The following is a 12,427-nucleotide window of genomic DNA, read 5'->3' as shown; positions in this document are numbered from 1 at the left end:
AAGCATGCTTGTAACAACAGTGGAGGAAAACTTCCTTTTAACAGGGAGAAACCTCAAGCAAAACCAGGTTCGGTATCAAGCAGACAGAAGAAGACATACAGAAAGCAGCAAAAATACACAACTTAAAAGACCAAATACAAAAATGTTTTGTCTGCATTCAAAAGCAGATGGTTAAGAGATATCTGGGTTTGTAGGTCTTCAAGACATGTCTCTAGTCTATGTAAGGACTTAGTTTAATCAGGATCTATAGACAGATATAGAAAGAGTATCATTAGCTCCACAGTGGAGATTAATCCCAGTCTTGGTCCTAGTACTGATCCCTGTTGAACTCCACATAAGGAAGATTTATTATTAAGCTGATGCGACATGCTATAGCTTAAGTTAAAAAGAAAGATCATATTTCTCCTCCTTTCAGCCTCTCTTCATTGGCCTCCTGTTAAAATTTAGAACTTTAGATCCTTCTTACATATGAAATCTCAAATAACAAAGGTCCATCTTATATCAGAGACCTGATCATTCCATATGTTCCTAACAGAGCACTTTGCTCTCAATCTGCAGGTTTACTAGTGGTTCCTAGAAATCCTAAAAATAGAATGGGAGGCAGATCTTTTAGTTATCAGGCTCCTCTCCTGTGGAACCAACTACCAGTTTTAGTCCATGAGGCAGACACCCTGTCTACTTTTAAAGCTAGGCTTAAAACTTAATTTCCGGTAGATGGGCTCAGGTTATCCTGTGCTATCTCTATAGTTATGTTGCTATAGGCTTAGGCTGCAGGATGACATTTGGGAAACATTTTTTATCAGTCTTCTCTACCCTCCAGTTCTTCAGTACCTGTGAGTTAGACTCCCAACATAATGTTCTTTATAAATTTTCTCATAAATGTAGCTTTATCTGGTGTGGTCCTATTCGACTGTGAAACCATTTTGGACGGAAATATCAGCTGTGCGGCTGCCTTCAACCCCTTTGATCATAGATCAAAGGGCCTGTTTTTTATTGCTTAGTCCTTTTCTTCTCATTGACTTAAGACTGATTTATACTTTGAAACTAGGTCATCTGTGTAGGTCATCCCCGCCCCCTCCGCAGACACTCTGCTGCACCTCTCCCAACTTGTAGATGATCGCAGACAGGAGGCCTCTGATTGGTCAAATCTACATACGCACTACATTATGCGTCTCCTGTTTGCTACCTTGTTTGCTACCGCACCGGCTTGTTTTGTTTGTATGTCCGCCATTGCAGAAAACGACTCGTGAAGATGGACCAGCTAAAAGAGCGAGGTGCGTGGGAATGCTAGGACCCTTTTTCCACCTGTATCCCCGTTCTTTTTCACCCTCATGTCCCTCCATTGTCATGGGTCAAGATCAAAATTGAGCATAAATCAAAAATACGATAAGCTGCGACCCAATGCTGTGGGAGTATAACCAGCCCTTTAAGCCCTGTTTACACTACACTCTGAAAACCAATCCGTGCTGAGCTTGGATCAGTTAACCATGCTGAGCTTGGTTCCTTAGGACCATTTACACGCCATGCTAGCACGGTTCCTCGCCTCCTAGTGGCAATATACGGTACTACTGCTCTCTAGAGTAAACAAGCAAACCTGGAAGTTGTTTTGTTATCATTGTGATATTTCATTGTTTGCGCAGAGTCAGGCGACAAATTGGTCCTTTGGAACTACAGACCCATCTCAGACTTCCCCTTCATCAGTAAGAGTATTAAAAAAGTTGTGTTTCATCAGTTAAATGCCTTCTTAACAATGACAAACTGCTTTGATGGCTTCCAATCAAGTTTCCGTGTCAACCACTGTTCAGAGACTGTCCTGATTAAGGTGTTCAATGATATCTGTATAGATTCAGATGGTGGACAAACCACTGTGTTAATATTATTGGATCTCAGTGCAGCGTTTGATGATGCTGATCACTCGATTTTATTGAACATCTGGAGACCTGAATTGGCATTTCTGGTACAGCACTGGACTGGTTTAAATCCTATATGAAGGATAGGGAAATCTTTTGAACCTTGTTAATCAGTCTCTTTCCTCTGAAGGTGATCTAGAAAGCAGAATGCTGAAACTCCTGTTATATTGTGCTGACCATTTTGGACTCTGTCCTCTTGACATATCTTTTGTAAAATGGTAGATGTATCTTCTTAGCTTTATCTGTTCTCATGCATGATTGTGCATGTGGGTTAGGACATTATTACCCAACATGACATTATCACACTTTGTCACTAAAGCCTTGCATATAGCCTATTTTAGAGAAACACAAAATTCACACTCTATATATAGGAAACAGAAATTGGACCAGGAATAAAATCAAATGTGTCAAGAGCTCAGCAGTGATGCTGGTCTGATTCTTCACAAAGCACACATGCTCAGCTCCGCCCCATTCTCATTTCTATTCATCTAATCCACCTACACCTTTTGGTATATAACCAGCCTTCAGACATCCGTGCCAGATTATTTTGAGCCATTGGTGAAATCTATTCCAGCATTTTGATTCCTGACTTTTTGACCGCTTGCCTGACCTGACCTGTCCCTGTTTCTGAGCCTGCCTGATCCCTGTCTAATGTGACTGTCTGCCTGTTCTGCCTGACCCTGATCTGTTTGTCTGCCTGCCCGTTGCCTAACCTGGAACTGTTTCTCGACCTTATCCTGGATTTCCCTCTGGTGCTTCATTAGACTTCTAACCACCTGGCTCTGAACCTGGACTTTGCTCCTGATTACGGATTTTGGTTTGTCCTCCTGTTCCTCCTGCCTACTATTGTCTTTGCGGTTCTGATCCTCTGCCTGACAGCAGAGTTATTCTCTGGAACTTCCTAACCAGTGATACCAACATCAGCGCTACTGTCAACCGGCTCTAACTAAACTTAGTGGTTCTTCCCAAGACTGGAAATAAGAGAAAGTTAAGGACTACTACATTTGTGATTGATGCACATTGTAAAGCTAACTTGGTCACTAATCTTCTGTCTCCATATCCAGAGGTTCCTGCCCTAGTCACTGACAATGTTTTAAGCTTTTACACTGGTTGTTTGGTTTGAACACTGGGTCGATCTGGTCTTATCAATACAAAATGCACAGTAAAGTGCCCAAATCATGTCTGAATATGCAAGACCAAGACTATGTTCACACAGCAGGCAAATGCAAAACAAATCTAAGCAATATACCCATATGCAACTCATATCTGTTTTTATTTTCTATTTTTTGCAAGCCTGACTCATCCAATTTATGGACAATTTGGACTTCAGCTACTTCCACATGTTTCATAATAAATCAGAAACGTATCCAATAGTTTTGCAATCATAACAGGTATGAGGTCTACTCACTTCCATGCAGGATAGGCAGTCAATGACTGCTCAAATAAAAGGAATATTTGTGTACATTTTTCTTACCTGCCCCCATTGTGTGTTTATAATGTAGTCATGATAGCCCCCACTGCTAAACATTTCAGTAATAACGAAGATGCTGGCACCAACTATTACATTTATTTTTCAGCTTCTTAAAGATTTATTTGTTCCACTTTGATGTCAAACCTCATGGAAACAAAATAATGTTATTCTTTACCAGGAATAAGTATGTCTTGGCGGCGGTCATACAGCATCCCAAGGCTAAACGGTCTGCCAAGTGTGGCCATCTCTAACATCTTCTCAGAGCCCATCTTGTTATCTGGATCAAAAAAGGTTCAGAGAAGATTCAGAAAAAATCTGGAAACTACAAACTTTTAGTAATATCAAACAAAGCAGTATTACCATCACTACTACTAATAATAATAGTAATAATAATAATCATAAAGATAACATTAAAAACACCATTAAGGAAGCGAGAAAAGAAGAAAAGAAATTATGAGGGTGGAAAGAACCAATGACATCAAAATAAGGTTGTCACTGTAAAAATCTATAAGAAAGAAAAATATTTTTTATTACTGAACATATTTTTTATAATTTTTTGGCAACAATATGTACATGACATTAAAAGAAATATATATATATGTGTTGTTTTTTTTTACAATTTTAAATTTAAATGTAATCTTTAAAACTACAAATCTGTCATTCTTCTCAAGAAGAAGAATAATAACTTGCAGCTGTATTTATCTTCTGTAGGAAAAAAAAATACAGAGTAAAAAAGTCTAGGTATACTTACTGCAGAAATGTTTCTGAGGTCTAAAAGAGCAGTTTCATTCTCATACTTATATTCTCAGTGAGGGAGACACACCTCCTCATGTTTATTCAGTTCTTGAAAACAGACCATTTCCCAGAAATGGTGTGACCATCAGGAGGATCTGCACAACAACCTACCAATAATCTTTCATTATTGTTACAATATATGATGGATGTCTGTTATAAACGTAGTAAAATATGGACCAAAATGATGGTCTGGATAAATTTAAAATGTACTAACTAACACTAAGAGACAAAATACTTTTTCTTTGTAAATTCTGCCTTCGCCTGGATGGATTTGGCCAAAACGCTTTCCTTAAATATAAATATCACAAAAGTCTTTTGTCTAGCAGGGGATATATGGCAGATTTCATTGAGTAGGCAGCATAAAACTAATGAAAAATAAGCATAACATTGCAAAGAGCAAAGCATATAAAAAAGTAAAAAACAGCAAAGACATACTGAGATAAAAAGAATCAGTGAAAATAAAGTAAACTTTTTGGGTCACAGATATGAGTTTGCAGTTATTTTTATAGCATCATTGTGGTGGTTTTATAATATGTGAATCAGACGATCCCATGTTGAACTATAACATAATGCTTAACTTGCAGAATGAGGTTTACTTTAAAGGCTTTACAGTCACTGCTGATAACAGATAAGGCACCCACTCAGCACTTAGTAATCACACCCTGATTCATTTAAACATTTATGTTGTTCTGATAGTTTCTGTTTTAGTAGATTAATCAAAGTACAGAGATCTTGGAAATGTAATTCATTGTGCCATGGTGGGGAAATTCAGAAAAACTATACAATCTTTTAAAATTGCAAAAACCGGAGCATCTTAAGGTAGCAGGAAGTGAAAAATTGGTGTCTTGGCCAAACTACACAGCTATGAGAGAAAAACTACAACTTATTCACACCTGTTTGTGTTTGCAATAAATTTCACCAGTTTGTTTTTGGCCGCAGGTGGAGAAGAACATGTGCTGGCTAATGAAGTGAAGCAGCCATCAACTCTTTAGGGACACTAGGTTTGCATACCTCAGGGAAGAGGCCAGCAGTGCCAAAATACCTCTCTGAGAGCATGAAAGCATCCCTGGGATGAAGGAACAAACAGGCTGCCACAGAGAGCAGCTTGCATTTCCTCCATGATAGTTGCTGTAATGTGGATTCTCAGAAAAAGATCCTGCTTGTTTGGCTGTACAGCCTGCTCTGTGGCCTCTGCATAGGAAGTTAGCTAAATGTACGGTACCAGCTCCTTATTGTCCCCAATCTCACCTTGGATGTCAGACAGGGGTCATCTCAGTTTAAGACTCTTCTTAAAAACACCTTTCCTGAGGCATTTTGTACATCCTGAGAGCTTCACCCTATTCTTATGTTTTCAGCATCTTTTTTGATTACTTTTAATCATAATTATTTTAAAGGGAAAGTTCGGTCAGCAAGGAATAATCAATGGGTCATTATCCATACCTAAAACTAATATGTACCCAGTGATTTAATTAATTCAGCTTTAATTAGTAAAAAAAAATAAAGACAATAATTTTCGTCCCAATCATATTTTGCCCAAATATAGTGACATCTCACTCCTGACATCTTCCGGCAGTGACGTCACGGTGCGGTAAGCCTTACTTTACTAGCAAAATCAATAGGAGCTACTAGACACATTGCAATCAACAACAATTATTTTAGATTTCCAAGAGAAATATCAGCTGTGCTGCTGCCATCAACACCCTTGTTTATAGATGTTGGAGATCGGCCTGTTTTCCAGTGTAGTCCTGTTTCTCTCACTGTGACTGGCTGGATGTGCTCTCTTCATCCTCTGACATGGGAGCTGGCTCGGAGCTCGTCTGCCTGGCTGTGTGTTTCCTGGACGGGGCCGCCTTTTACAGTTGCTTTTTGTATCTCTGCTTCTGTCTCCTTGAACCCCAGTCGGCCTCAGCAGATGGCCGCTCACACTGAGCCTGGTTCTGCTGGAGGTTTCTTCCTGTTAAAAGGGAATTTTTCCTCTCCACTGTCACTACATGCATGCTTAGTGTGAGGGATTGCTTTGGAATCAATGAGTCGATGCAATCAACTGGTTTTCCTTAGATAGAAAACTTTGAATATATTTGACTGTATGATCTGGTTGAACTGTAAAGTGCCTTGAGATGACATTTGCTGTGAATTGGCGCTATATAAATAAACTGAATTTAATTGAATTTCCCTGTTTAATTATAATTTTATAAAATTTCTACAAAAGTCCAGAACTTCCGGTGTGAATCAATGTTGTTTGTATTCACAGGCTGAACCTTTGCCTGAGCAGATAGTGTAAGCATGCAGTAAATTTAAAGCAGAGCATTTTCATAGATATAAAAAATAGCTGAATGTGTATTTGAGTAGCAGTTTTTATTAATTAATGTAAGACACCAATGAATCAATGTTCTAAAAAGTAATTTCAATGAAAATCTTTCTATAGATTTCATGAGTTCTTAGTACTGCTACAGGTTTTTTATGCCTTTTTAACATAATTACTACTAGCTTACAGTTCATGTGGTAATAAAACATGCAAAAAGCCCTTACTGTACAAGTTGATTGTTCACTAATTGTGGGCAATCTCAACGCTGTATGATATTCCAGAGTCCATGGACCCAGTTAAATTGCCCCATAGTGAAAGTTTTAATCTGGTGCAATCTCCAACTTGGTCTCATTACTATTTAACCCTTCTTCCATATATGGACCCTTCTCCATATACGTATGTATATAAAATGAAGGCATGTTCTTCAAGCTCTATTTGAACTCCTCACTTTCTGTTGCACAGCAATCTGAGTGGTAGGTATCTATACTGTGTGGAACATATTTGAATTATTTCTCTTGTTGAATCATGTCTCCTCTGATGTTTTTAGAGAACTTATCCAGAGCCAAAAAAGAGAAATTAAACTAACGGACTAAGCTGCGCCAGGAAAAGGTTTGTACCAGTTTATCTTCATTTTCCCTTTATCAGCATTGTGAAAACATGTGCACAGTTGTCCATTTTCTTCCCTAAATATGTCCTGTGTAATGCCACTCAAACAGCCTCAATACTCTTACTTAAACTCTAAGTTAAAACAAAGCTGCTAACAAGCTGCTGAGATTTTTTTTTCCCTGTCCTTTACAATGAGACAGTCGCTGTAATCATTTGGAAAGGTTTAAACCATGCTTGGATAGTATTTTATTTTCAGTTAATTGCAAGGTCCAACAGCTCAAATTTATAATTATATCTGCTATTTTGTTTCATAAAACGTCCCAAAAAACAGATTGAGGTATTTGAAGAGTAACTCTTATGTGATCTCAACTGTGAATTAAGACTGTAACTGGTCATTTGTTTTAGCAGATTTGAATGCTTTAATGCTATATTTCTCCACCATGAAAATACCTTACCAGGTGTCTTGATAAGTCTAGACAATATTTGTTTTGACTATCCTGAAAAAATACAGAAAACTGAGTGCATTGACATAAGAAATGAAAGGGTTTGCCCTTACCTGGAAGTCTTAACTGATTGTTTTTATTTGAAACTGTTCATATTATGTCATTCAAAAGATTCTTGTCCCAATAAAAACTGGAGGAATAACCATAATACCTCTTAAAGTCGTAGGGAAGTCATATTTAAATGTCATATCATTCTGGCTTAAAGATGTATATCAATGTACTCTTTATCAGATTTTTTTGTCCGAAAAGTTATAAAATTTTAATTAAAAAAAAAACCCCTGTCTTAACATCTGTGGGGAGTTTTTTTTTGTTATCTTATGCAGGCCAGTTAGTTATACTGCAGCCTGTACACCTAAATTCGGCCAATCATACTGTATATCAAAGGTCATCTGTCAATCAATTGGTCATAGCTCTTGATTCATATGTCGCAGATTATATACGCAACTGTTGAAATAAGAATAATTTCCTTTACCATTGAGTTCCATCCCAGGGTTTACAGGTATGGACGTCTGTGTCAGGCATAGAGCTAACAGAACTGGCAGCATTGCGAGGCAAGGGCTCAAACATGTACTGTATAGCTGTAAGCAATGGCCTAACAACACAACAATAGGCCCGTAAGCAAAATTATCTGGTTGGGCCCCATATGAAGTACAACACCCCCTGCCGCCACTGTTGCCGCCGCCGCTGCCATAGACAGCCGACCCAAAATGTGCCCCATACATACACACTTCATCATTTCATCATTCTTCACTTTCACTAGACATGGATATACTTTAGTATATTCTGCTGTAAAATTAGTCTTATCAGACTACCTTGAGTTTCACAGCTCACCTCCTCACCTACACCCTCTCCATTCATCACCTGGTCACAATCTTTACTCAATGCAGCAGCAGCAACGTCCACCTCTCTCTCTCTCTTTGGTTCTTTGAAAGAACGTGTTTATTTTGGGAAGTATTTTCCGTTCTTCCAGCAGCTCTTCTATGCTTTTTCTTTTCCGGAATCCACTTAAGTACCTCATTTTGGTATCCATTGTCACTAACACATTGTACGTAACGGTTATGGTTTTAATCTACGCTCTGGATTACCCATAATTCCAATTAGTATTGTAAAAATAAAATACTCAAATACATCACTCTTTTAAGATCTTTATTGCAGTTTGAAACATATTATATGAGTGTATTTTTTACCAACCGTCTAATGAACTATCCACAGTTATTAACATAGTAATTAAAAATACCACTGTCTGCTTTACTATTGGTGTCGTGTCTAAACTGCTTATCATCATGTTTAAATCTGCCATGTGTTGGGGTATAAATAAGGTCAGTCACTTCAGTATCAGGTGGGTTTAAGAGGAATTTTTCGCACCATTACATCTGCAAAGAGACGTCGTAGTCCACAATTGCGTAGGGGTCCAACTAGGTTTAAGTGACGGGGCCCCTAAGCAACTGCAGTCTCTGCTTACCGATAGCTACGCCATTGGCTATAAGCCTTGTACTCCAAACGAAGCTTCAGCCTCTTCCACGACTTTGTCCCTGCTTTCCACCTCTAAATAAAAAATGTATGACAGAGGAGACTCATCCACAACCTCCGACACAAAACTCTTCTCCTCTTGCATGCTTCTGCTGTCCATAGCGTTCCTTGACAGTGTTGCTTCTAAGTCACCAATTTAGTGCTACTTGGTCCCAATGGAATTTCCCATTGGGAACCTACTAGCACTAAGTTGCTACTGGTTAGCAAGATGCTTCCGAGACACCAGCCACAACCAAACTTACTTGCGAACTTTCCGCCACGACAATCCAGCCCCTTCATAAATGACCAATCTCATTCACTTTATTCACTCGTGTAAAGTTGGGCACCACTCAGGAGAATTCGGAAATGCAACGGAACAGCCACTTCCCTACGACTTTAAAATTATTATGCCATGTTAGAAAAAGTAGCATTGCTTTATGACTGTCTACTTTAAGAATGTTTGTAGCACTACATTTATATGCATGTATGTATTGAACTGTTAGAGTTTTAATTGTCTCTCTCTGGTTCTTCTTGCAGTATTGGCTGTGGAAAATAGCCCCACACTGAAAAACCTCTTTCCCATTGTCTTCTTCTTGAAACTTTATCTGCAGCCCACCATGAACGACATTTATTCTGGAAAGCCCGAGAGCCCAAAAAGGCTTTCTGATGAACTAAAATCTGAGAGCAAATTAATAGAACATGCTGGACAAATGCAAGTTTATAGCATTCCTCTGAAGGAGCAGGAAGTCAAAATAAATGGGTGCAAGTTCTTCAGTTTTGGAGAACTCAGCAAAGTTGGTGGCAAAAAGCAAAGTCGTACCATCCTGGTCCTTGGAGCCACAGGTGCTGGGAAGTCCACTCTCATCAATGGGATGATCAATCACATTCTAGGTGTGAAATGGGAAGACTCATATCGGTTTAAGTTGGTGGATGAAGATGACACGAAATCCCAAGCTCACAGTCAGACATCTGAGGTGGTTGTGTACAAACTAAACCACAGGGAGGGATTTGAGGTTCCCTTCTCTCTGACCATTATAGACACACCAGGCTTTGGAGACACCAGAGGCATAGACAGAGACAGGGAGATCACAGAGCAGCTGCATAACCTCTTTTCTGATAAGGATGGCGTCAGTGAAATTAATGCCGTGTGTTTTGTAGCTCAGGCGGCTTTAGCCCGTCTCACATCAACACAGAAATACGTCTTTGACTCCATCCTGTCAATCTTTGGTAAAGATGTAGCAGAAAACATCAGGGTCCTAGTGACCTTTGCAGATGGTCAGAAGCCACCAGTTCTATCTGGTATAACAGAATCAGGCGTCCCGTGTCCCAAAAGTAAAGATGGCCTGCCTGTTCACTTCAAGTTCAACAACTCTGCTCTGTTTGCTGACAATACAACCTCTGAAGCAGATGCTCAAAGTGAGGATGATGAAGAAAACTTTAATCAGATGTTTTGGAACATGGGAACGAAAAGCATGAAAAGGTTTTTTGCTGCTCTGAATCAGATAGAAACCAAAAGTTTGATTCTGACAAATGAGGTCCTGATAGAAAGAAAAGAGCTGGAGATTTCAGTTGAGAATCTGCAGGTTCAGGTTAACCTTGGTTTGGCCAAAATGGAGATGATCAGGGAGACAAGACACAAAATTAAAGACCACGAAGCAGACATAAGTAGGAATCAAAACTTTGAGGTAACCATACCCGTGAAAAGATATAAAAAGGTTAATATCTCTGGTTCTGGGAACTGCAGCACCAACTGTATGAACTGTAATGTCACCTGTCATTCTCCTTGTACGATGAGTTCTGACAGAAAACGATGTTTTGTGATGGACAGGAGTGAAAAATGTACCACGTGTCCAATGAAATGCCACTACACACAACATTTGTATGAAGAGTACATCTGGAAATTAGTTGATGATTTCGAAACACAGACAGTGAAAGAGATGTTGGATAACTACAACAAAGCCGCTGGAGAGAAGATGACTGTTGAAGGTCTGCTGTCGGAACTAAAGGCTGAATACAGTCTCATGCAGAAAGAAGTAGAAAAATTGATTGAAAAGTCAGCAACGTGTCTGAACAGACTGAAAGAGATAGCCCTGAAGCCCAATCCTCTCTCCACTCCAGAGTACATTGAGATGCTCATTGAAGGAGAGAAACAGGAGGCCAAACCAGGCTGGAAGCAACGGGTCGATTCACTGATGAAAATGAAGGATAAAGCAGAGTTCATGGCTAAAGTGGAGAAAGGAGAAAAACGTCTTCTTCAACAAGTGTCGCTTGACGTGACGTCTTAATTCAACAAACACGCCAGTACAGCCAGTACGGTCCAACTACAGCTTGGATAACTTTGTTAATTATTCTGTCTGAAAACAGCATTGAAATCCTGTATTTAATCTTCCAACCTCAGTGTTGTATAACCACATTTTATGAAGCCAGAATTAACTTAAACAAAGAAATTTGTTTTAAATAAAAATATTCAAAATGTCTCTGACTGAATGCTTAAAACTTATCTTTGCATTAAACTATTTTTAGCAGCACAGCAGCACCACAGGGGATGGTACTCTCTCCATTCCTTTCTACTCTGTACTCTCTGACTTCCAGTACCAGACAGATTCCTGTCATCTGCAGAAATACTCAGATGACTCTGTAGTCATTGTGTGATTTAAAGATGGACAAGAAGCTGAGTACAGAGAGCTGTCAAACCGCTTTGTGGCATGGTGTGGAAACAATCATCTGTTCCTGAAAGTCAACAAAGGGATAAAAGGGAGATGATTGTAGATTTCAGGAGAAACAGGAACAAGTTGAAACCTACTAACATCATAGGAGAAGAAGTAGAGGTTGTTGAGGAGTATAAATACCTTGGTGTTTACCTGGACAACAAACTAGACTGCAGATACAACGGTTAAGGCGTCTAGAAGAAGGGACAAAGCAGACCAGACTATACCTTCTAAGGATGCATAGGTCCTTCAACATTTGCAGTAAGATGCTGCATATCATCTATAGGTCTGTTCTGGAGAGTTTTATCTCTTCTTCCATCCAACAGTATTAGAGCTAATGACAGGAACCTCGAACAGGAACAAGAAACTAAATAACCTACTTTCTGAGCATTCCTGCTTGCTCTACTTGAAGTCACTTGCTTTTAGATATTCTGTCATTCTTCTGTTTCTCTGTTCAATATGAAACTCATAAATTTAATCCTAACTGGCTTCTTCTTATTCGGTACAATTGTTTGCATAGATCACTTTTTTATAACTCCATTTCTTTTTTCTAGCTGCCCTTTCATTAATTTGCCTTTTATTTTTCTTGTGCCTTTTCACCCGTCATTCTTCTTCCTCGG

At 39.0% G+C, this 12,427-nt stretch overlaps 2 protein-coding genes across 2 annotated transcripts in view; one reads left to right on the top strand and one right to left on the bottom strand.

Annotated features, from left to right (window-relative positions):
* The window catches only part of LOC107098802 (verrucotoxin subunit beta-like), a 21,669-nt gene extending 18,019 nt beyond the window's left edge, over positions 1 to 3,650 (bottom strand). The window contains exon 1 of the mRNA XM_015396651.1: positions 3,557 to 3,650. Coding sequence (XP_015252137.1) covers positions 3,557 to 3,650 — 94 coding nt within the window. The remainder of the gene's footprint in view (positions 1 to 3,556) is intronic.
* Positions 3,651 to 9,809: 6,159 nt separating this feature from the next.
* On the top strand, positions 9,810 to 11,384 carry LOC107098801. The gene is made up of 2 exons (XM_015396650.1): positions 9,810 to 10,515; positions 11,218 to 11,384. Exons 1-2 carry the CDS (start codon positions 9,810 to 9,812, stop codon positions 11,382 to 11,384), a joined length of 873 nt encoding a protein of 290 aa, XP_015252136.1.
* The last annotated feature ends 1,043 nt before the right edge of the window (positions 11,385 to 12,427 follow it).

The sequence above is a fragment of the Cyprinodon variegatus genome, unplaced genomic scaffold (assembly GCF_000732505.1).
Source record: "Cyprinodon variegatus isolate N-32 unplaced genomic scaffold, C_variegatus-1.0 Scaffold811, whole genome shotgun sequence".
Taxonomy (NCBI): domain Eukaryota; kingdom Metazoa; phylum Chordata; class Actinopteri; order Cyprinodontiformes; family Cyprinodontidae; genus Cyprinodon; species Cyprinodon variegatus.
The sequence above is the reverse complement of the archived record's forward strand: the minus strand, read 5'-3'. Positions and strand labels throughout refer to the sequence as shown.